The sequence below is a fragment of the Centruroides sculpturatus genome, unplaced genomic scaffold (assembly GCF_000671375.1).
Source record: "Centruroides sculpturatus isolate CEXI.00-Female unplaced genomic scaffold, Cexi_2.0 scaffold762, whole genome shotgun sequence".
Lineage (NCBI taxonomy): Eukaryota > Metazoa > Arthropoda > Arachnida > Scorpiones > Buthidae > Centruroides > Centruroides sculpturatus.
Window position 1 is genome coordinate 244,128 of NW_019384911.1, and position 27,167 is coordinate 271,294.

A 27,167-nucleotide genomic window follows, 5' to 3' on the forward strand; every position below is an offset into this window, starting at 1 on the left:
GTGAGGGAGAGAATATAGTTTTCATCGAGTACTTAGGTGTATTAAATTAATAACATTTCAGACATTGTTATAAATATTTTTATCCATTTCGATTTTAAAAATGTTCGAACCGTTTTAAATTCGAATTTGTTATTTCGTATTCGTATTGTATGCGTTTTAGTAGGGTATGCCATGAGAATGGACACTAAGAAGGGATTTTTCTAAATTCTCCCGCGGGGGGAGAGGGAGAGGATTAAGCTTAACCGGAAGAATGGCTTCTACTGTACTATTTTAGATGCGATTTTTTGTTTTCAACTACGTTTAGTCTTCATCGAGTACTTAGGTGTATTAAATTGATCACATTTCAGACATTGTTTAAATATTTTTATATATTTCAATTTTAAAAATGTTCGAACTGTTTTAAATTCGAATTTGTTATTGCGTATTGGTTCGATTATAGAACGATTGTAAACGTTTCAGAAAATTGATCAAATTGAAAATAGTTCGTTTGATTTTCGGCAATTCTCTTCAGCGGTAGGTGTTATATAACAATTACTATGGTTATTGAAATATTGGATGTAAATGGGGTTTGCTTGCAAAACCTCCGCTGACGAAGTCGCGGGTAACAGCTAGTCTAAACATAAATTACTTCAAAATATACTCGTATATTTATAATTTAATGACTTTTTAGTAGAAAAACATTGGCGTTAAATGTTTTAAACATTAAAACTTCTATAAATTATTTATAAATTCTGCAATACTTAATGGAATTACATTAAAATTTCTTTCGAAATTTATTAATTTCATTAGTAAAAATAATTATCATAACCGATCACGTGGATTTGCTACTTCAATTCCAGCAACAGCCATCTGGTGGTGATTGTTTAGATAAATTTATAGAAACAATTTTATATTTTTGTAGAATTAACTTAGAAATTAATATTTTCTTTTAATCATTAAATTTTCTAAATAATGATCGAAATATATTATTTGAAAAGATAATTTAATAAGTAGCTCTACTGGTTTAGTTAAAAAAGTTTAATCACTCAAGTTAAACGATTTAAACATTTTATGTAATTATTTAATATTCTACAGAATTCAGAAAATAAATTACAAATTATTAACAATTAAAATATTTAATTTTCTAACCAGCACGATTTTAATGTATAAAAGAATAAATTAATTCTTCAAAAATAATTAGTTCAACTTTATTAAAGTCCGAGTGCTGCCATCTCTTGACAATAACAAACTGCACTGATATTTAATTCTGTATCCTTTGATAGTTCATATAAAATAATTCAATAAAATGTTAATAAACAAAAATTAAATAAATTCGAATATATATAAAAATATATTTTATTGAATTTCAATATAAATAATTTCTTTTATTCAAAAATAACATTTTATATGCGAATAAATTATACACACACAAATATACTATATAATTAAAAAATATTTTCTTTTCATTAAAAAAATTAATAAAAACAAAAAATATTATTCTTTTGCGTAAATTAACTTTGATTTTTTAATATGAATAGAGTTCAGTTGGGACTTTGTCATTGGATAACACTGCATAATTCATAAATTGCTGAAACATTTGTACTACTTTCATAGGAAATAATCTGTAAAATGGAAAAAAAAACACAATTAATTATTTTATTTAAACCATTTATTTATTTTTAAGTGAAATAATTTGTACCGACCCAGAAATGCGAATGATGAATTCTATACGAGAAGGTATAAATATATTTCTTTTATTTCTTAATATAGCGTCGATCATTTTTGCTGCTGTATAATCTGGCTTTAATATTGGTAGAATGTGAGGAAATCTGAAAAAATTAAATACTATTAAAATTTGTTTTTTCTTCCAATATAAAACTTAAACAAGACGATGATTTTTTATATTTAATGTCATTTAGTATTTTCACTAAAAAGCTTTATACAGTGGTACCTCGGTATACGTCTGCTTTAGAATACGTCCAATTCGGAATACGTCCTGTTTGAACGAAATAAATTTTGCTCGGTATACGACTTTTGTTCGGTATACGACTTAATTCAATTATACGCGTCATCTATGAACAAGTAGCACTGTTGGTGTACTAGACCAGACTAAACGTTCCCGATGCCACAGTTTCTAACTTTGTTAAATTTCTTCTGATTTTAATTTGTAAGTAAAATTTTATTATTACAGTAGAGCGTCGTTTATCCGAAGGTCGGTTATCCGAAAGAATTCCAGTCGACAAATTTAAATTTTCGCCAGTGCTGTGGCGCTGCAATCTTTGGCTATGTCTTCGGCTACTCAAATATTTTACGTTTTTGATACTAAATTAACTTCTGAAGTATAATTTTTTATTGTTTTTATATTTTTCAATATATTTATTTTGTTTGTACAAAATAAAAAAATAATTTTTAACGATACAATAGTCTTCGTTAGGCTTAACATCGACGAAAATTCAACGCGAAGCGACACGCAACGGAGAAAAATTTCAACACGGGATAAATTAATATATTTTTTCGTACATAATTGGTTATCCGAAAAATAAGTTATCCGAANCATAATTCAATTATACGCACCATCTATGAACAAGTAGCACTATCGGTGTACTAGACTAGACTAGACGTTCGCGATGCCACAGTTTCTAACTTTGTTAAATTTCTTCTGATTTCAATTTGTAAGTAAAATTTTATTCTTTTTATTAATCATGAATTGCAAAAAGGCAAATGAAAAGCAACAGAAAACTAAAAAAATGACTAGAATCACAATGGAACTGAAAAAAGAGATTGTTGAGGAATATGAAGGTGGCATGTGTGTTCGAGATTTAACTGTTGCACACCGTATTCCGAGAACGATGATATCGACAATCGCGAAAAATAAAGACATTATTAAATCTGTTAACATTGCGAAAGGTGTTAAATCAATTTCTAAACAGAGATTGAAGACATTAGATCATGTTGAGAAATTACTTTTGCTTTGGATAACTGTAAAACAGTGTGCTGGCAAAAGCATATCAGAAGCAATTATTTGCGAGAAAGCTAAAAAGACACATGCTGATCTCATGAAAAATCAAGCAGGAACTAGCCAGGAAAACGAGGTGTTTAAAGCCAGACATTTTTTTCATGAGAACAGATTAATCATTTTTACATTACTTCTTATGGGAAAGGTTGGTTTGATATACGTCCTATTCGGTATAAGTCCAAACATTAGGAACGGATTAAGGTCGTATACCGAGGTTCCACTGTATATGTTTTTATAGTAATAATTGAAGAAATAACTTTATTGTGTAAATTTATTTACTAGTGTCCATCAGTTGTCGAGCGAAAAAACTACTGAACACTGGTCGTGAGTTTGCATCCGATCATGTGGAGTTTTCTTCGCGTGTCTACATCTAGCATCTAAATAAGGACCAGTTTCCCATAGAAAGTCCTTCCAGGAGACATTCCGCTTGGCAGATCGTCCATGTGTTGTTATATCTCACCAAACCAAATTTACTTATTATAAATCGAATGTGATAAAATGTAAAAATAAATAATTGTTATTTAAAGGATTGATTGATGGAATAAGGCCACGCAACATATGGACGATCTGCCGAGGGGCGTATCTTCCGGGAAGACTTTCTATGAGAAAGTGGCCTCTATTTAAGTGTTAGATACGTGAAGAAAACTCGATATCGGAGGTAAGACAGACTTAGCACTGTATAGGGCGGTGCCAGACACTATAAAGAACCTTACCTGCCAGGTACAGAACACTAACGTGTTAAGTTATTCATACCTAAGTTAAAATAAATTATCATTTCTACAATAAATATTGTAAGTTTGATAACAACTATACAGTTAGTCAGTTAATCCAAGCTAAGATAGAAACAAACTTTTTATATGGAAACATAAAAAAATATAATATAATTGCACTGCAATGCTTACTTCCCGGCTCTGCTATATATAACAGAGGAAAAGTATGGCGATCGGTCAAAAATGACTCCCTAAGATTTTTACATTTTTGGATTTGGGAACTTAAAACGTCGAGAAATGAAAACAATGGGGGGTTCTGTATGCATGGACGTTAGCTGATTATTGTGTATAAGGGATATTGATACTGTAGGGTGGACACGATTTTATTCTCTCTTTGAGGCTTAACTCCTGTGCTTTTTGTCGAAGATTTTTTAAATTTTGTACGGAGATTTGGGTATTAGGGGATCGACGCTATTAAATTTCCGTTGTTAAAGGTCGAGGAGGTAGGGAGATAGAGAGAGGGTAGTGTGTCATATCTCGATAGAGGCGAATTTAATGACGATTTTACTCGTTATTAGCATTTACAATTTTTTTTATTTAAAACGCATCTCTAGCCACAAAATTAAGCTTTTTGCCATTTTATAATCGTTAAAAATATAAAATATTTTGTTTAGTGAAATATCGCAATAGATGGCGCCACCAAATATTGCCGGGAAAGTTGAGCAACTCGATGCTGGATTTTTTATGGAGAGATGCATTTCGGATTTTCCGCTTTTTCCACCGTCTCCATATTTTAAAAGATACATAATCATATTAACTTGTCACCAATTAAATTTACAATAAATGGTTACCTTTATTTGTAGTGTGGTTTTACACGACAATCGTAACAAATTAATAAAATATTACACCATCAGGATAAAGCAGTGTTTTATATCAGCATCTATCCTGTAAAAATTTATTACTAACAACTAACTAATAAAACTTTTAACTATTAATGTAAGTTATATTTATTTTCTGTACATATTTATTTATTATTAAAGTCGATCCTAAAATTCTTGGGAGAGGGAAACCTCCGACTAATGGCAGGGAACAAACAGTTTTCATCACCAATAATTCTCTCAATTTTGTTTTGGTTTCGTAAGACTAATTCTTTCTTTTTGGACACGACTTTGTTTTGGTTTAGGAATCCTTAAAATTTTGCATGTTGAACTCGTCCACTTACTATTTGTAGGGATGAAATTTTTATGGTATTGAAGAGTGTCTTATAGGAAGTATTGAAATACTAATAAGAACCATCATAATATGCAAGTATATTGGTGTTTTGTGATGCTATGTGTAGAAATGATGTATTGAATGATTTATACTAGCTTTTAGCTCGTAAAAGAGTTCATTCAATACATCATTTCAATACAATTCTGTTTATGTAAAGTTTTAAGCTTGATCCGTTCGGAAAAACCTAACCGTTTCTTGAAAGAATAGATACTTTGTCGTAATGAAACATTGCAATAAAAATTCTACAGCCGTTCCTAAACTAATATCAGACATATTATCAAATATTATCAAAACTAATGGAAACTTGGTTTTAACTAACGGATTTGGGAATGAAAACTGCATCAATTGTACAGTACACGGTAATTATATATACACTGAGAGTAGATAGAATCTACTGAACAGACTACAATAATAATTGGGGATTACCTTAAGGGCTGTCCATAAATGACGTCACACTGGGAGGGAAGAGGTTATGACAAGTCCGACAAAGGGGAGTCCGACAATTTATACGTTTTATTATGCATAAAGTGATAAAGATTCTGAGAGTGTTTGAGTTTTGCTGGACATCCGACGGGGGAGGGGTTACGGAAACTTGGACAAACTGGGACAGGAGGGGAACGGGGAGTAAAAATTTCTAGAAAAATGCGGACGTAATTTATGGACAGCCGCTTGATGATAACATGGGGAAGAGAATTATGAATAAAAAGCAATAATAATTATTTTTCATCCCACCAGGTGGCGTTGGTATGATAGAACAAAGAAATTTAAGTTGAACAAACATAACCTTTGTTTTATAAATCAAGATTCTCAATTTCTGAACAATTAGTATGCAAAATCTGCTGGAAATGTATCAATAATATAGCATGGCCCCACAGCTGCTTGAAGCATGTCTTCACTGCAACATGTTAGGGGCTATTCATAAATTACGTCCGCATTTTTCTTGAAATTTTTACCAGTGGCGTACCGTGGGTGTCAGCCGCCCGGGGCGGAGGAAAATTTCGGCCCCCCCCCTATTTAGGTATTTCAATTTAAAAGACCAAAATTCAGTTTTGTGACAGAACAAGCAATGAAAAATTCGCTGGTAGTGCAGTGACCTGTTTAAAATAGTTCTATTGGATATTAGTGGTGTATATGAACGCGAAAGAAGAAAAAAAAGGTCAACAGGTTTCGCAGGATTTCCTCGGATGAAAAAGTTACTAGTTCACCCGGCGAGCCGATTCCCGGACTGTCCGGACGATAGCACTATGTAGGCGCGATGCAAGTATAGATTAGGATGTTTCAAATTTTTACAAGATATTATTATTATTTATTGTGAAATTTTGCCGTCCCCTAAAAGGTGCCGCCCCTGCCGCCCCCACTACGGTATGCCACTGATTTTTACTCCCTTCCTAACTTGTTCCACTTTGTCCAAGTTTCTGAAACTCCTCCCTTCTTCGGACATCCAACAAAACTCAACCCCTGTTAAAACCTTCATCACTTTATGAATACCATAAGTAGAAAGGAAACATACAAGAAATTTTGAAATAAATATAAAATAATGTATAAACTGTATAAAATTTAATGAAATAATCGGACGTCCATATCTCAAGGAAAGCTCAACACCTCCCTTTCCCCTTGTCCGACTTGTCGTAACCCCCTCCCCTTGCAGTAGTATGGACAGCCCCTAATGTTATCTTTGTCTGCAGTTCAGCAAATGATTGAACATTACCTTGGTAAACTCAGCTTTTCAAATAACCTCATAATTAGTTCTCTATTGGAACTTGGTTGTTTTTTAACCATTTAAATTTTCCAGGAAATTCTTATTCTGGGAAATCTCACAAATTCCTTAAAAATTTAGTTTTTCCTTATTTTGTGTTAATAAGTCAGGGAATTTTGCTAATAAAAGTAAAATTAACTCATAAATGGGCAGAATACATTTGTATTTATTAATTTTAATGCTTGCTTATTATTTATTTAATTTTTGCTGGTTATGGCATGTCACAGATTGTCAGTCATCAATATGAATTTGTTGGAGGACACTGAAAATTCTTTATTTGTCAGAATCTGTAATATCTTGCATAACTGTGCTGATGCTGTCTTAATTTGTCATCATGCTCAGTAGCTTCAGTAACTGCATTGCACCAGTTTGTACAAATTGTGCAAGTACAGTATATATATAACAGCTCCATAAACCTATTTATTAATTAAAGCTAAAGAAAGTGCCAAATTATCAGGCTATATAATAAGATACAAATTATTTCTGTTGTAATCAGATTTTAATGAAACTTCAAGCAATTTTTTACTTATAAAAATTTCCATGCAATTCAAAGATAATTTGTTAGTACATATTTTACACAGCAATATTATTATTATTTTTTGCCTATCATGGAGATTGCAGAATATATTAAATTACTTAAGAAATGAAAAATTATATCACTCCTTTCCAGGATAATTTATTTTATAATGTACAGGTATACCTCGCCTTACGTCATTAATTGGTTCCAGGAAAGCGACATAAGTCGAAAAACGACGTAAGTTGAATTTACTTGTCACTAGGCTAAACCATAAATTACCATTTCCGGTTCTGTATTTTATTTATTAATGAATTTTTAATAATATATGGTTAATAAGGATCTATTTTAAGCTTACAAACAAATAAATTTTAGTTTTTAATATAGTACAGAAAAAAGTAATCTAAATTTACGAATGTACTGTGTACTGTAAATACAGTACACAGTTGTAAATGTATATATTTTAATATGATTTTATGTGCATTAAACGCTTTTCTAGTGATATTACGACTTCAATATTTGTGGCGGACAGACGTAAAGTGGAATAAAATGACTTAAACTTGCTTTTTATTTTTCCACATACTTTTTTGACAAACGACGTATAATCAAAAACAACATAACTCGAAACGACGTAAGTCGAGGTATACCTGTATTCCAAATATAATTAATTATTTTTCAGGATCCTGAGACACAGTTCACTTTTTTCTTCAAATACTGGGATAAACAAAAGACTGGGGAATGAGAAACTACCCATAACCAAAAGTCATGTGGGCTTAGGCCAGGGAACATGGTAATAACTATTTTTTTTTTTAATTCAAGCAAGCATGTGTATTGTCTCATATTTGCCCATGGATTTGAGAATATTAAAATTTTCAATGTTGTTTTATGACTTTCACCAGGTTTTCTTTAATGAGAACTGATTGTACAATTTTTCTACTTCCTTGTTCTAGCTTTCCTATAAACTAGATGTCACTGTCATTGGTGATAGTGCTCTAAATGAACTTGACTGTTGCAATGCTTTTTCTTTTTATAGATTAAAAGTTATTAAATAAAATGATTAAATTTTTAAACATCTCTTAGGCAAATGCAATTACTGTTAATGAAAATATCAAATTTTATGAAAAAAAGTAGAGAAAAATTAAGATGTTGCTGATATTTCATATTAAGGTCAGCAGGAAAGCTCAGAAGATGAAAATATTTTGCCAAAAACAAAATGTCCTCAATTAACAATGTTAAGCAGTAAAAAGAAATTAATATTAATGTGCAATACTTTTGATTGTGATTGTTAGTTAATTATTCATTGCTTTAATAAACTATTTTTCTTAATTACAAAAATTAATAGAATACTTTTGCTAACTTTTGGGCCCTAACCCTGTTTTATACTAGTACTTTGTTTCATATAGCACAGATTTGCATAATACAGTACTTTTTTGGGACCTAACTACTATATAAGGGATATCTGTACTGACAGTCTGCACAAAGAACTGAAAAGAAAGGCCTACATGCTTCATTTTTAACATCATTGGCTGAAATGTTTTCCCTGATTATTTGGCAAAAGAAAAATGGTGTCTATTGCAAATATTGCATATTATTTGTTAGAAGTGGAGCTGATATCAATTCGCAGAATTTGGTGTTATGGTGAAGAAAGGTTTCACAAACTGTAAGAAAGCAATAGAAATTTTTACTAGTTGTGCTTCCCTAAAATGTCATGCAAATTGTGTTGCTGATGCTGAGCATTTTAAACAAACATGAGTAAAGCTGAAATATCAATAGAAAACAGAATCAACCAAGGGACAGTAACAAATATTAGAAAACAATTTGTACCACTACAGCAGTGTTTCCCAATGTGGGGCCCACACCCCGCAGGGGGCAATTTGAAAGGGGACTCGTCCAGAGTTTAAGTTAACTGTATAGCCACTGTATATGTTAGGGGGCATATAAGAATTTTAGAAAGGCTTAGGTGGGGCATAGCACAAAAAAGGTTGGGAAACACTGCACTATANAAACAGAATCAACCAAGGGACAGTAACAAATATTAGAAAACAATTTGTACCACTACAGCAGTGTTTCCCAATGTGGGGCCCACACCCCGCAGGGGGCAATTCGAAAGGGGACTTGTCCAGAGTTTAAGTTAACTGTATAGCCACTGTATATGTTAGGGGGCATATAAGAATTTTAGAAAGGCTTAGGTGGGGCATAGCACAAAAAAGGTTGGGAAACACTGCACTATAGCATTTTTGGCACTGCAAACAACAAACATTTTATTTGTATAAGGCACTTATACAGAGACCTTAGCAATGCTGGGGACATTTCTCAATGTAGTCCCTATTCTGAAGGTGTGAACAGTGTGTTCAATAACATACTATAATTGATACTATATGTGAGAAGCATCAGAGGATGATTCTGTCTTTCAAAATTGTCAAATTTGCAACTTGTCCTCAATAAATCATGATTATAATAACTGGATTATTAAGAGCCAGCTAAGTGTACACTATAATATATTCCTGCATATTGTAAGGAATGCATTGTGAAATAAAAACAAAACAATGTTGAACTTTATCAGTAAAAAATACAGAAATGAAGTAATAAATTTCAAGTATATACATATTTACAATAAATTTCAACATTTTTTGTTTTTATTTCACAACAACAATTAAAATTACAAAAAAATTAATTACAAAAATTTTTTTGAGATTCTTGAATTTTGAAGAAGTCAAGATTTTTAAACAAAATAATTATAAAATATTGTTATTTTCTTACATATTATTTATATACTGTATATTATACACATACAATAAAGTTTTATAGACTTAATAAACCTATTAGAAAAATAAAATATGCTAACAAAAAGATAAAAATTAAGTATGATAAAACATAATAATAATAATAATTGTTTAATTACAGTGGTACCTCAGGATACGAACGCCCCAGCATACGAAATTTTCAGGATACGACATGAAATTCGAACATATTTTTGCCCCACGATACGAACAAAAACTCACCATACGACGTTACATTAGTTCGCATTTTTCATTTGTTTTCCTTACTACAGTTATTTTTTTTAATGTATTACTTGGCTTTAATTTGAGTATGTTTTTCGCGTTGGAACGAATTATTTGGTTTAACATGTAATCGTATGGGAAAAGTTGATTCACCTTACGACATTTTCATGATACGATCTCAGTTTCGGAACGGATTAATTTCGTATCCTGAGGTACCACTGTACAATAAATTGTGTTGAATATAGAACTATTCAACACAATTTATTGTAATTAAACAATTATTATTATTATTCTTAGGACCTATTTTACATTAAGTTAGCAATAGCATAAATTGCTAAATGTTACTAAATAGGTTCATATATCATTATAGAATGATTTATAGAAAATAATTTTTTTAAATGTTGACATGTAGAATTGGTTTTAGTTTTTTCTATACTAAACTGTATAATATTTTTAATTACTGATTTATATTATGAAGATTACATGCCATATCTAATGATAGTTGAACACTTAATTTAAATTTAATATAAAGTTTTTCAATTTTTAAATCATAATGAATAATTCATTAATTACTTTATGGAATTTTTAGAAGAATCATTTATTTAATAGTTTTCTTGAACTAATCAGTGAACTTCATATTGTGATTAAAAATTGAAAAGATTAATGCCAATGAAACTAATCAATTTAAATTAGAAGATTTAATATATTTGAAAAAAGTTTTTTTGTTTACCAGGAAAGTTTTTCAATTTTTAAATCATAATGAATAATTCATTAATTACTTTATGGAATTTTTAGAAGAATCATTTATTTAATAGTTTTCTTGAACTAATCAGTGAACTTCATATTGTGATTAAAAATTGAAAAGATTAATGCCAATGAAACTAATCAATTTAAATTAGAAGATTTAATATATTTGAAAAAAGTTTTTTTGTTTACCAGGAAATATTTTATATATATAATGAAATGTCATCAGAATTAGCATTCTCCAAAATATGCAAGTTGATGATGATGATAAACAACAATAACTGTATATAGACACCATTAGACAGTCTTGGGCTCAGGCATTCTAATAAATGATCTTAGCCAGAATCACATTGATAAAACTACACCAAACTTCTGTCTGGCTCAGAGAGGCCTTTTTTACAGTTGTTTGTTTTGTTAGTTACGGCAACGCAACACAACGCAACCACTAGATGATCTGTCTAGGGGTGATGCCTTCTGGGAGGTCTTTTAAGAGTAACTGGTCCCTATTTAGGCATTAAAGACATGGAGAAAACCAAAAATACTCCATGTGACCAGCTTGTCCTGGAAAGGTTAGAATCCATGACCAAACTACCAGTGTTCAGGGAATGGAACCGTTTGGCCACTGGTGGGCAGTCTTTTTAGAGAGAGATGGAAGAGTTCATGATTTCTGTTCAAGACCAGATCATAAATATAAAAACTACATTTTAAAATGCACAATGGTGGTATTTGTAGAAAATATCACATCATATACAAAAGTATACAACATATCAATCTGCAAGCTTTCAGACATTAATGTATTTACATTACATAACCAAGTAGCAAATATAATGAAAAGCTTTCATACAAACACAAACTATTACACACGCCCAGCCACCTTATTATAAATATACACTACAAACAGTTTTAGAAAACAGCATACTCAAAATATACTATGATCAAGTCATAATGACAGACAAAACTCCTCATTATAACAGACTAGAATTACAGTAATTGACAAATGAAACAAAACAAGCAATTATTTATTGTAACTTCCATGCACACAAAGCTAGAACTACTTATAATAAGAGAGACAAAACCTTTCACACTGTTTCTAGCAGTTTTAATCCATAAGAGCAAATGTTTTTGGCCATTTTGAATGGCCTTCTTCAGGTACAATAAGGTCAGTTGGAATATTGGTTAGCAAATATTGAAATGACATCATTGTTTACAAAGGTTTCTTTTTACTAGTGACATCATTGATAATTACAAAGTTTAGAAGATATCGCTATTGTTATGGATTATGGACTCTTATATTCTTATGGATTAAAACTGCTAGAAACAAAGTGTGAAAGGTTTTGTCTCTTATTTATTGTAACATCATCACAATGTCAAGCTGCAATTTTTAATCATATTTTTAATTTATTTAATTTAAAATATATGCTTTCCACCTCAAATTAGTAGTGGCTTGTTGCTGTACATCATACTTTTCCTTTAACAATAGAATTGTGCTGGTCATCTATTAACTGCTTTCAGGGGAAAAGTTTTAAATTGAAATAACAACTTCTGATTTGCATCAGAAGTTTGTATATAGTTAATTGGGACATCCTGCCTCTAAGGTTTCCATATCTGGTCTCAGATTTCATCTACTAACTCCATTCTCAAGATTACAAAAAGACGGATGGATGGCAGTGGGAATTTATAAGTCTACAATTTTTTCAAATTGCATCCAATCACATAGATCAGAATAGCTATTACATACACCAAAAAATTAGAAAACACTAAAACTCAACTGCAAAATAAAATGCCTGTGGAAAATGGATGACATACAGTCGACCCCCCTATAACATGGGTTCCTATAACGGAAATTCCTATAACGTAGCGAAAAAATTATAGCAATATTCGTATAAAGGAACTCCTAAAAGATTGATAGAATCTGGACCAATAGTGGATGAGCAGCCGAACTATTTTCCTCCGCCCTGCGCCATGCTACGGAGAGTTTAGGCGGCTAAATTGAGTTTGCTATCGTCTGTTTAGTATTATATATAAATTATATATAAATTAGGTACTGTACATATAATTATATATTAATTATATATAAATTAGGTACTGTATATATAATTATATATTAACTTAATTTATTGTAACTTTATTATAATTATATATATGCTTTCTGCCGCCTGGCAACACGCTACGGAGATTTTAGGCTAGTAAGTTGAGTTTATTATCGTCTGTACAGTATGTAAATTAGGTACCGTAAGTCTAATACAGCACTAATTTTATACATTTCTTGTGAAAGAAACACTTCTTATTCAACGGCCATAAAAATTATTTATATTAATGATGTCTCCAAAGGTCAAGTTATTTTTCTGCGAAAAATTCGTTATCAGAAATCGCGGCCGCCGTTTCGTGCGCTGTTCCGCGACGAAAACAAGCTTGAGCAACGGCGTAGTCGAACGGTGCACACTCGGTAAGTAATCCTACAATTTTTTGTTTATAGCATAGTTTATATGGATTATTCCCAAAAAATTATATGTGTTTTGGAAATGTTGAGTGGAATTAGTCTAGAATCGGTTAATTTTATAGAAGAAAACCTTTCAAACAGCCTTAGTCCGTAAACTTCACACGTGTCGAGCTGCAATTGGCTCATGTATTTAACGATTCCTACAACATAAAATTCAATTAATGTGGAACGTATCTAAGCGTTATAGGGGGGGGTCTACTGTACTTAACATCTCACATCAGCATCATACCATGTACTGTACAGTACGTTACATAAAAGTCTAGAAACATTAGGCCTTAACAGTACATACATCATACTATGGAAAGCAACTATACTAAACACATGCAACATAAGAAATTCTTAAACACAAAAATATACAAATAGCACTAAACAAACATCAACTTTTTCTGGAGCCTTGATCTTAGTCCATCACACCATAAGGCATCAGTATCAACTGAATTCATCAATAATATAATAATTATTTATAAATCTTAGTTATACAATTTTTAATTGTTTCAATATGTCCTTTTAATATGAGTCAACAAAACTAAAATTTCTATTAATTATAATCTTATATGCTTACTCTGCTTAATGTTGTCAGTTGGTTATTAAGTTAATATAGATAAATCGTAAAATGATTATATATATAGTAAAATCAATTTATTATAAACATTTGTTACCTTGTTAATGGCCGTTGACTCAACCCAGTATCCATTGCTAGTGGATAAACAGTACTAAGATGAATACAATGATCTTTCTTTAACAAGATTAATTCTTCTTCTAGAGAATTCATTAAACCACAAATACCAAATTTGGAAGCACTAATGTAAACAATAAAATTTTAGTTAGCATCTTTGAATTATTATTAATTTATTTATTCTAGGTTGGAACAACTGCTCTAGATATATATATATATATCAATATATATACAGTATATATAATCATCTAGAGCAGTGGTACCAACCTAGAATATATTGTTTTCAAACTTTCTACCAGAAAATTTTTACTGATCACTGGATCAGTAAAAAATTTATTTTTTACACACAATTCTTTAATCACCAAAATAAACAAAATAAATAAATAAATAATAATTCAATATACATAATAATAAGTATAAAGAATATTTACTTATTACAAGCACTGATATGTGTAAATATAATTCACACACATCAATGACTGAAATATTAATACTTGCTTACAAATTAAGCTCAAAATTAGCAATAAAAATAATTTGCTTATCTTAAAACATCTATTATTAAAATTTTAATATTATTTCATCAAACAATTTCTTTGGATTATAATTTGTATGGACTATTAAAATATCTTCAACTGCTCAAAAATTTGTGTCAAAAATCTTCAACCAGTAGTTGAGAAACACTGAGCTAGATAATTTTTATACATATTAACACATTAAATATATATGAAAAAATATATTTGTATAGAATGATTTATTTAAAATAATAATAATTAGAAACACAACCAACCATCCATAAATCCATATATATGCATATGTGTGTGGTATATACTGTACATACATCGAGTAATGTATCTATCCTACAGAAGCCAGTAGTTTGATGCAGTTTTGCCAACATAGTCCTGAGCTAGGTCACAGGCATGCCTGCCATAAAGTGCTTTTTGGGCCCATGACTGCTTAATGATGTCTATGTTATTTATGTGCTGAGCTATGTCAGAGTATACATTTAATGGTGTGTTGTTACTGTCTGCCAGAGTTCTAGCTTTATGTAATCTTTACAAGCCACCTTCTTTACAAGGAAGAGTTAGTCTTTCTATGGATGATTTTCGGTGATAATGTTTATGCTTAGTAAGTGTTGTTCTTGTTTTCTTTTGGAGTTGCTCAAGTCTGTGTGTGGCCAGTGTATAACTCCAACAGAATAAGTGAGTACAGGAAAACATATATTAATTGCTTTAATAGTATGTTTTGCATTTAGGTGTGTTCTTAATACTACATTTAATTATTTCTGGTATTTGAGTGTTAATCTTTGTTTTATCTGTACATGTTCTATAAATTTGGCCTGTTGTAATCCTAAATATTTGTAAAACTCACCCTCTTCTATAAACTCAATAATAACTCTACTTCTGAGTACAAAGTCTCCTTTTTTCAGAACTCCTTTTTCCAATATGGAGTGCATTTGTCTAGACCAAACTCCATTTGTGCATCATTAGAGTATGTGTGTGTAATTTGTAAGAGATGATGAAACTGTTCCTGTGTGAATAAGTAAAGTTTGATATCATCCATGTGAATATGAGGTGCAATAATGTAAACAGTTGTTGTTTTGTTGTGTCTGATGTTGTAACCATATTGTGTTCTATTCAATGTCTTAGATAAAGGGTTAAGTCAAGGCAGAACCAAAAAGGACTCAAGGAATTTCCTTGAAAAACTCCTCACTTGATTTTTATCTGAGTGTTATTGAAGTTAAGATGTAATGTTGTTTTCCAGTGAAACAAGGAAACTAATGAGTTGAGGATGTATTTTGTAGATGCATAATATGTACAACAACCAAATGTGTGGGACACTATGGAGTGCTTTTTTGTAATTGATGTATCCCATGTCTTGCTTATGTAATTGCCATAGATAGGAAAACAGAGACAATGAGTAGTTTTTTGTAACCTTTCTGGTTTCTACAGCAGTCTTTTTGATGTTCTGTAAGAATGTTGAGTTTGTCAATATGATCATATATTTTTTTGTAATGCAAGAGGTAAGAATCTTGTAAAGTGTTGGAAGACATGTAATTGGTCTGTACTGTGCTGGGTCTTTGGTGTTGTTTTTGGGTTTCATGTAGCTGATGCTCTGCATAAGAAACTTTGGCATGTCTTGTGGATTGTTCATGATATGCATTAAATGTTTAGCTAGTTCCTGGCACGGGATGTGACTTTTCTACCAGTGACTGTAAATGTTATCTACACCAAGTTTTGTCCAGTTGTGTGCTTTCTGAATTGTATAATGGATGTCTTGTGCATTTATTTCAACACAATGCATACTAGAGGTGTTCTGCATGTCTTTGCTCTCCTCTTTGATCCAGTTTGCATCAGCATTGTTCATGAGAGCAGTGGACCAAAGAGAAGATCAATAATTTGTGAGTTTTTCTTCAGTTAGCATGCCATTGTGTTGGGAATCAGTAGTGAATTTGATATTAATTTGTATTTAGAAGAGTTTTTCACTGTTTGTGAATATTTTACTTTGTTGTTTCTATACAGAGAAAATTTTATATTGTTCAAGTCATTGTGTTTTAATTTTCTTCAAAATTTTTTAGTTATTTCATTAATTTAGGTGTTGTTTTGTTATTAGCATATTGTGTCAGCCTTCCTAGTTTCTATCTAATATTATTTATTTGTGTTTCTATTCTTTGCCAGGCAGGCTTCTGAAGGATTTTTGATTTGTGTTTGCAGTTATAGTCCATGTAGGTCACTACTGTGACTGCACCAGCATAGTGTAATAGTGTGTGAATTTCTGAGAGTGTAGAAATAGAAAGAATGCAATCTGATAAAATATAAGTGTTCACATATTATAGAGTTTTCCATACTAGTTTAGAAGTGATGAGTTTGGGAATGTGTTGTGTAGAATCAGTGNGAATTTGATATTAATTTGTATTTAGAAGAGTTTTTCACTGTTTGTGAATATTTTACTTTGTTGTTTCTATACAGAGAAAATTTTATATTGTTCAAGTCATTGTGTTTTAATTTTCTTCAAAATTTTTTAGTTATTTCATTAATTTAGGTGTTGTTTTGTTATTAGCATATTGTGTCAGCCTTCCTAGTTTCTATCTAATATTATTTATTTGTGTTTCTATTCTTTGCCAGGCAGGCTTCTGAAGGATTTTTGATTTGTGTTTGCAGTTATAGTCCATGTAGGTCACTACTGTGACTGCACCAGCATAGTGTAATAGTGTGTGAATTTCTGAGAGTGTAGAAATAGAAAGAATGCAATCTGATAAAATATAAGTGTTCACATATTATAGAGTTTTCCATACTAGTTTAGAAGTGATGAGTTTGGGAATGTGTTGTGTAGAATCAGTGCCTGTATATTTACTGAGTGCTTCCTGAAAAAGAAAAGAGAGAATATGAATTAAACCTAAATCTATTTCTGGCAATATTATCAGCATCAGTATTAATTAATAGCGTGAGGATCCGAATTCGGACTTATCGTGTGTTTATATCATTTCACATTGTAGTCATAATTTCATTCGAAAACTGTCAACTTTTACACCTGGGAGCTAAACATCTGCTAAGTTCTCAGGCGTAATAACGACGCTTTCTCAGCACCTTTCGACCTAATATCTCCGTTTCAACAATCCAACATGAAAAACAGAGAACAAAATGAGTCAGTCGTCACCAGTTCCTCGATCGGACCACGCAAGTTATCCCTGTGCTTAACCTTTGGATATTTCTTCGCCCTTGGATATTTCTTCGCCTTTGGATATTTCCACGCCTAATAACTGTGTCTTCTGTTTTCTGAGTCCAGAACTGTCTTCTTTTGGGATTTCATACAAGGTAATTATTGACACGCGAACTTCTGTAAACTCTCTCTCTCAAAACGGGTAAAAACGTAATATCTTAATATCTTAATACTATTAAAGCGAGCAATGTATCTAACAGCAGCCCTAATGTATAGCTTATCGTTAACCATTAAACAGTTGTTACGTTAAAAAGCGTCTGAGTAAATCACTTCCGGTGCGTTGTCTCTCCTTCTATCTCGACTCTGATCGCTCCGTTACGCGACCGCTCGCGTGACCTAAATAACGCGGCTTCCGTGTCCGCCGAGACGCGGTGGTGTCATCCTGACAGGGCACCAAAGAGGTGCCGACCCTTCGGTCACAATAGTAGTGGTAGGAACAGTATTGTCAGAGCATGCATCTTGATGATCCTATAGAATTATGTGATCATTGTTGATGTTGGGAATACTTGTTTGTTGATGTAATTATTCTGCAATTTGTTGTTTGTGGTATAAGGTTGTTATGTATAATTGTTCTTTTCTGATCAGCAACCTTTTGTACAGTGACTGTGAGATGACTATATTGTTATGATGTGACAGCAGTTACATCTGTTTTGACTTTTATCATGATTAATAACTATGGGTGATAAACTTGTTCAGTTCTGATGTCCATTTCACCTATTGGTATGGTTTACCTATCTCAATGGTCTGTGGTTGGATTGTCTTAGAAACATCAAGGTTAGGCTGGTTTTTCACAACTAGTGTGGGCAATGCAATAGCCATACTTGGAAAAGTGCTGCTTTCATCACTAGTGGCCAAGGGAGACTGACATTTTTCGAATGCAAACCTCTGCCTAACTCACAGAAATGGATCTTGTTAACCTGGATGATGTACTGTACAAGGTGGGGAAAAATGACTGACATTTTTGAAATGGCTACAACTCACCACCAGGTGGAGTGAGGTCTTTTCAGTTGAAGGCATGGAGCCATGGACAATAGAACACCGTGTGCTTGTGTATGACTGAGGAAACAGTTGTATGCAAAGGGGATCGCTCAGTCATACACATCTGATGGGAATACATTCCACATCCTTACATTTGATGGAAACGTATTCCCATCAGATATGTATGGTTTCAACAGGATGAGGTGATGGCCCATACAGCTAGAGCATAAAGTGACGTTATTCATCATCTCTTCCCTGGTTGCCTTATTTCCAGGTCAGGTGACATTCATTGGCCTCCTTGTTTGCCCAACCTATCCATGTGCAATTATTTCTTGTGAGGACACCTCAAGGCATGTGTAAATGAGCATAAGCTTGTTCTTTGCAAGAACTGAAGAAAGCTATTCCCGTGAAAGTTGCCAAAATTGTCTCCAGAAATATATCACTGATAACAGACACCACATGGGAGATGTTGTTTTCCACACTTGATTCTGTAAAATGCTATTTTAATACAAGCTCACTTTCTTCCAACAAGTATCTTTTGTAGTAACAATTACAGATGTGATTTTTTTAAAAATGTCTGTCCTTTCTGCCCAACCCTGTATAAGCCAGTAATACACTTGAATCATATTTAATCTGAGTGTTAAGCAAGACTCCTTAATTTCAGAAAGCCCACGGTTGCGTGACATAATAACTAAAGAATTATACAATCAAAATTCATGAAATTTTCAGAATAACTTATTTATATATATGAGATGAATATAGTTTTGGTAGAAATTGGTCAAGTGGTTAAATAAAATATTATAAAGACTTAATTCTTAAACCAATGGTGTTTTTTCTACATATGCATGTTATTTAAGGTAAAAAGGCATATGTAAATAGTTTGTTTCTGTTCCTTTACACATACTTCTATTTATTCATCTATTGATACATTCTCCAAAAATTCTTATTAGTGAATTTCTTTTACAATGCTTTCAATTTCTATTGTTTTTTTCTGAATTTCTTTTTCTGGATTTTGGTCTCTGTGTTTATTTATCTCCATACTCTATCAAGAGTTCATATCAAGGAATCAACTTGATCTAAAGGTAAATTGTTTAATACTATTTTGTTTGTTTAATTATTCTATTTTTTGCTTTGTTTTTAAAAATAAAGATGCCTGGAATGAAAAAAAATCTGCTAAGACAAGGTAGCAAGAATATGAAGCATTAATGACAAAAAAAAAGGCAATTTTATCTTCATCAAATATGGAATCTTTAAATTTTTCTATAAGATTATTTCCTACAAACAAAATGGTTACATCGTAAAACAAATCATTCCTTGCAAAAAGTAATAGATTGGTTGCAAAAATTTCTGTGAAACATAATAGAATTTTTGCAAAAAAAGCATAAGATAAATAAACAAGCTCAAGGCTTGCAATCAGTATTATATCTATCTATTGGTTATTGCATAATGATGAGAAAAAAAATCTATGGGTTAATGCTGGCCTAGTAAACAGATCTCTTGAAATGTTTGTTGAACATTCTATACAGAGAAGGAAAGAAACCAGCTTCATTACCACTGGAAATATGATAAAATTCAATAAGTATATGGGACCGACCATAAGAAATGAAACATTTCCTACACTTATGCAAGCAAAATAGAAGGATAACAATGTGGATTGAACAAGAAGACAATTTCCAATCTCGATCACATACTCATTGACCATACATAAAGCTCATGAAATAACACTGGAATAAGCAGTAATAAACATAAGAGAAAATGTTGCTGGACTATCACAGCTCTAAGCACAGTGAAAAACTAAAAGATATGATGATCCATCTTTCAATATTAATAGAATTTTAAAAATTTAAACTATGAAACAAGTATTAGAAAGAGAACATTTTTTGAATAATGTAATGTACAGGGTGAGTCAAAATTATGTGAACAATCTTAATTTTTAATTAAACATTATTAATGAAACTTAAGATGTTTCATGGATACTAACAATCTGGAATAGAAAACGAAACAAAATTATTTTGTTTTCTATTCCAGATTGGATTTTTTCCAGATTGGTTTTCTATTCCAGATTATTTGTTTTGTTTTCTATTCCAGGTTGTTAGTATCCATGGCTGACAGACTCACATTGGAGCAGAGAAGAGTGGTTGCAAACTCTTCTCTGCTCCAATAATAATCAGATATGATATATAATATTATACAGTGGAACCTCGGTATACGACCTTAATCCGTTCCTGATGTTTGGACTTATACTGAATAGGATGTATACCAAACCAACCTTTCCCATAAGAAGTAATGTCAAAATGATTAATTCGTTCTCATGTAAAAAAAAAAATGGCTGGCTTGAAACACCTCGCTTTCCTGGCTACTTCCTGATTGATTTTTCATGAGATCAGCATGAATCTTTTTAGCTTTCTCGCAAATAATTGCTTCTGATACGATGTCACCAGCACACTGTTTTTCAGTTATCCAAAGCAAAACCAATTTCTCAACATGATCTAATGTCTTTGATCTCTATTTAGAAATTGATTTAACCCCTTTTGCAACGTTAGCAGATTTAATAATGTCTTTATTTTTCACGATTGTTGATATCGTCGTTCTCAGAATACGGTATGCAACAGTTAAATCTTGAACACTCATGCCACCTTCATATTTCTCAATAATCTCTTTTTTCAGTTCCATTGTGATTCTAGTCATTTTTTTTAGTTTTCTGTTGCTTTTCATTTGTCTTTCTGCAATTCATGATTAATAAAAATAATAAAATTTTACTTACAAATTAAAATCAGAAGAAATTTAACAAAGTTATAAACTGTGGCATCACGAACACCTAGTCTGGTCTAGTACACCAATAGTGCTACTTGTTCATAGATGGCACATGTAATTGAATTAAGTCGTATACCAAGCAAAATTTGTTTCATCCAAACAGGACGTATTCCGAATCAAACATATTCTAAAACAGACGTATACTGAGGTACCACTGTATCTGATTATTATTTTCTCTTATATTTAAACATGTATATATATTTTGTTGTACTTCTTCCATTAATTTTGTATTTGAATTTATATATTCTATTTTTAGAACACCATTATTTTTTCTTATCTAACCTGAGGATGGCCTATTGATAGGCTGAAAATGTTAGTTACATTTAAATAAATTTTCTCAGCAAGTTAAGGTGTATTTGTGTGGTTTATTATTTGCTGAGTGAGTTTTGTTAATTCAAAATTTAGTATTCTCTTAATACACTGATTTCAGCACAAACATTACCTATAGTCAGTAGGCATCAATAGAGCAGGTTGCTAGATTTAGAGTTTTTTTAGTGTTTTAGCACCTAAATGTTTTGTTAATAATAATACACCCAATAAGACTATGTTTTTCTGTTCTAACATTGTCAAACTTTAAAGAAATAGGCCTGTTTGTAGTAGGACAAAGATAAATACAGAAGGGAAATACCTTTTAAAAAACCTTTGTTGTAACAGTAAATCTCTCTACAAATATATTTTTTGTTGTTTTGCTAAATATTGCTTTATAGGGACTTGGCTATATAATATGGATTAATGAAAGTTTTTTGTTAATTTTCATCTTATTTACATTTTAAAATTTGTGTACTGTTTCTGATATGAAATTTCTTCATAATTACTGTTATGAAAATAAACAAAATATAATAAATTTCCCAGAAAATTAACTGGATTCATGTTTGTTTCTCAAATGAAAATTAACCCAAGAAAATAATATTTTACTCACATAATAAATGAATGAATCTAATGTGTAGATCCAATGCAAATACTGTATTAACCAATTACATGAATACAATTTTCTCTTAATTTCTTATTTATATAAATGATTTATACATTAATTTTTATAATTTACATATTATTAACATTTTGCATAATATATTTAATTTTTATTCTTGTTTCCCTAATATAGATTAGGAAATTCTTAAAATACATATTTTAATTGCAATATCTTTCTTTACTTTTTTTTCTTTTTGATACTAAATTTTAATAAATGAAAAGAAATTATGCACTAATCATTCCAACTTACTTTTAGTTTTTTTTCAAAAATTTTTTTATTACCTGTAGTCAGTCATGTTGATGCATCCGCGACATCCAGCAATGGACGAGACTGCCACAATATGGCCATGTTCTAACTCTAACATTTGAGGAAGGAATTCTCTTACTGTCTATAAAATGTAATAGAATAATTTATCTCTCTAAATATAAACAACATAATTCCTTATAATAATTCAAAATGCATTTTAAATTTACTAATGCTGAAGTTATGAAATAATTAGATTAGATACCCAGAATTGAGAGAGAAGGTTTACTTCCACTGTTCTTCTTATCTGTTGATTATTGAGACTAAGCAATGGATGTCCTTGTAATATACCGGCATTATTAATAAGTATAGTAACATCTCCAACTTCTCGTCTGACACGCTGAGCTAAAATTTTGACCTGTTTTTCATCTGTAACATCACATTGATAGCTGAATGCTATTCCACTTTTCAATTTAATTTCTTTAGCAACTGCATTATTCCATTCCTATTAAAAAGCAAATAATCATATAATTAGTAGTTATTATTATTTATAAATAAAATCATGTTTTCAACTGCCTCCCTCAACTGCAGTTTCAAATACAATGCAAGGGAAAAATTTTATAATATTCCTAAAAGACAAAAAAAATGCCTTTATTTCAATGCAAATATTTTTATTATTTGCTATTTTATGATATTTTAGTTTTAAAAATATCATAAAAATTACACAGACCACGCAGATGAAAATTATAATAGTAATAATTACAATTCAAATTGTTAAAGATTTATTTCAACTTTTAATAACAGCTTAACTTTTCCTTTTACTTCTGAATCATCTTCATAACAATTACAAATCTACATATTTACAAAATTACTTATACAATTAGAATTAATTGAAAATCATAATAGTAAAAATAAAATTAATCTGTTACAGGAAAAAATTAAATTATATATCAAATGCTTTTTTTATAGCATCTTTTGCACTTTTCATGAAGATACAATGCAAGCATACTCTTAGTTGTTTTATAATCTGATGATGAATGGAACAAATGCTCAAAAGATTCTATAATATGAATGAATTTATTTGAATAATGAACTAACTCCATAACATAAATGAAACATTATCTTTCTGTTTACAGGAGTCACTAATAGTCCTTTAAAACAAGGAAAGTTTAAGTGCTTTCAGGTGCTTAGTCTTTTATAACAAGAAAAGTTGTTTAGTGACTTTGTTCTTTACTAATATCATAGTAGTCTTTACTCATTCTTTACAAAGGACTATGTCATTGCTAATGCAATCATTTATAGTAAACAACAAGGAGAGTTAGATGATGAACCATTTCAGAATGAGTACAAACACAATTAGATCCGAATTTTGAAGGGCTTTTCCAAATATGGTAGAACATTCAAATTAGAATTTGGTAGATTTTTTGGATTCTGAAGTTGGACAGATAAAGTCCAAAAGGAAAGATTTTTCAATAACTTCTGTAAGCAGAATGGTAATAAATTTATTCATATATGCAAATCTTCTGATGTATGATTCATGATTAAGGTAATGGACATAATTTTAATTTGAATTTAAAATGATTTCCAAAAACAAAACATGGTTTATGAAACAATGTTTAATTCAATAATAATATTTAAAAAAATTAAAGTCTTATTAATATTTACATTGAATTTTCCAAAACATTGTTAAAGTGTAAGCTATTGTATCAATACAATGATGAATATATCTTAATTAATAATTTTGCTACATGAAAAATCAACTTAATAAAGTATAAAATAAGTTTTACTTATAAAACTATATCAAATTATGTCTAATTTACTCAACTAATTACTGCATCTTTAACATTGGGATATTAGAACATCGTTTTCAAACCAGTTAATGAGTCATCCTCAGATTTTGGAAGTCAAAACTGGCATTCTTCTAAGATCCCACTGTTGGTCCAGTTAGTTATCACAGTGGCTAGTATATCATCTTCATAATTAATATTTTTCTTATATTCATATTATTGAAATTTTAATGATTATATATTATATTAAATTTTCTTTAACATGAATAACACATCTGAATTTTTATAACAATTTCAATATTGAACTATCATACACATATAACAATTCAAAACAAAACACTAAAAACTTTTTTGATGCTCACTTATTTATTTTAATAACTTGTAAATAGGAACCAAGGATTATACATTGTATCCTCAGACTGGATTAAAAGTTTTCAATTATTATTATTATTATTATTTTTAAATTAGAAAACACTAAATAAAATATATTTATGTTAAACACTAGTTATCTATAAAAATAGTTGCGATTTAACAGAAGAGCAAACATTATAGTGAATTATAAATTATTAATTTATTTGAATATCCTGTCAGGTTAGAGTATTGATTAACAGACTTCCAGCATTGTAATAAAGTAATTGAAAAATGACAACACTATTTTATACTATATTATTATTATATATGTATTTGGTTCATATAAAATAAGACAACATTTTATCCTACCTGGTTAATATCCCATAGGACAACGATCGCTCCCAACTTTGAAAATTGTAAGGCTAACTCTTTTCCTAAACCATGTGCCGATCCGGTAATTAAGACGATTTCATCATTTACCGATTTTCTCGCAGTGGGAATGACAAATCTTATTAAACCACGAATTGTAATTAACAAGGATTTAAAAAGTAAGTCAATAACTTCGAATATTAAAGCGAATGCATCTCTCAGACCCATCTCAGATGCTCGATAGCCAACGTGTAACGCAAGTTGCCAAGTTTATGGATGAATCTTTCGGAGTAATGACCTTCGAAGTTTATGACCTATATTTACTTCCTCGATTGTTATTTGTTTACAAAATGGAAACGTAATATATTATTTTCAATATGGTGTAACTTGAAGTTCGTTCGCGTAATTTGAGTTAATGATAATAAGTCGATAAGATTATAACGAAATATATTTAGAAAATTTCAAGCTTAAAAATATTAATTTATGCATCATTTTAAGATTAAAACATAACTAAATTCAGATATAAATTTGTTTAATATAAAACTGCATGTACAATATATAGATATAATAAACTACAATTAGAGTTTTGAACATTTGAGAATTTTCGTGTAAATGCCGGTAATTTATTTTTGAATTTAGTTCCATTGAAATAAAATGTCAAAGGATCCAATTGTTATTTGTTAAAAGTAGACGAAATTTTAGTCTTATAGAATGTTATGTCGTAAGTAATTTTAGCAATTTTTAAAGATAAATTATTATTTTTNGTGTCTGCCGAGACGCGGTGGTGTCATCCTGACAGGGCACCAAAGAGGTGCCGACCCTTCGGTCACAATAGTAGTGGTAGGAACAGTATTGTCAGAGCATGCATCTTGATGATCCTATAGAATTATGTGATCATTGTTGATGTTGGGAATACTTGTTTGTTGATGTAATTATTCTGCAATTTGTTGTTTGTGGTATAAGGTTGTTATGTATAATTGTTCTTTTCTGATCAGCAACCTTTTGTACAGTGACTGTGAGATGACTATATTGTTATGATGTGACAGCAGTTACATCTGTTTTGACTTTTATCATGATTAATAACTATGGGTGATAAACTTGTTCAGTTCTGATGTCCATTTCACCTATTGGTATGGTTTACCTATCTCAATGGTCTGTGGTTGGATTGTCTTAGAAACATCAAGGTTAGGCTGGTTTTTCACAACTAGTGTGGGCAATGCAATAGCCATACTTGGAAAAGTGCTGCTTTCATCACTAGTGGCCAAGGGAGACTGACATTTTTCGAATGCAAACCTCTGCCTAACTCACAGAAATGGATCTTGTTAACCTGGATGATGTACTGTACAAGGTGGGGAAAAATGACTGACATTTTTGAAATGGCTACAACTCACCACCAGGTGGAGTGAGGTCTTTTCAGTTGAAGGCATGGAGCCATGGACAATAGAACACCGTGTGCTTGTGTATGACTGAGGAAACAGTTGTATGCAAAGGGGATCGCTCAGTCATACACATCTGATGGGAATACATTCCACATCCTTACATTTGATGGAAACGTATTCCCATCAGATATGTACGGTTTCAACAGGATGAGGTGATGGCCCATACAGCTAGAGCATAAAGTGACGTTATTCATCATCTCTTCCCTGGTTGCCTTATTTCCAGGTCAGGTGACATTCATTGGCCTCCTTGTTTGCCCAACCTATCCATGTGCAATTATTTCTTGTGAGGACACCTCAAGGCATGTGTAAATGAGCATAAGCTTGTTCTTT

At 30.9% G+C, this 27,167-nt stretch overlaps 1 protein-coding gene across 1 annotated transcript; it reads right to left on the reverse strand.

The window, feature by feature from the left end:
• Positions 1-1,412: 1,412 nt before the first annotated feature.
• On the reverse strand, positions 1,413-25,910 carry LOC111631654 (17-beta-hydroxysteroid dehydrogenase 13-like). The gene is made up of 6 exons (XM_023375952.1): positions 25,399-25,910; positions 23,157-23,396; positions 22,930-23,036; positions 14,153-14,293; positions 1,683-1,808; positions 1,413-1,601 (listed from the first exon to the last, which is right to left on the reverse strand). The coding sequence occupies exons 1-6, from the start codon at positions 25,624-25,626 to the stop codon at positions 1,505-1,507; spliced, it is 939 nt and encodes a 312-aa protein (XP_023231720.1). The 5' UTR covers positions 25,627-25,910; the 3' UTR covers positions 1,413-1,504.
• Between the last annotated feature and the right edge of the window lie 1,257 nt (positions 25,911-27,167).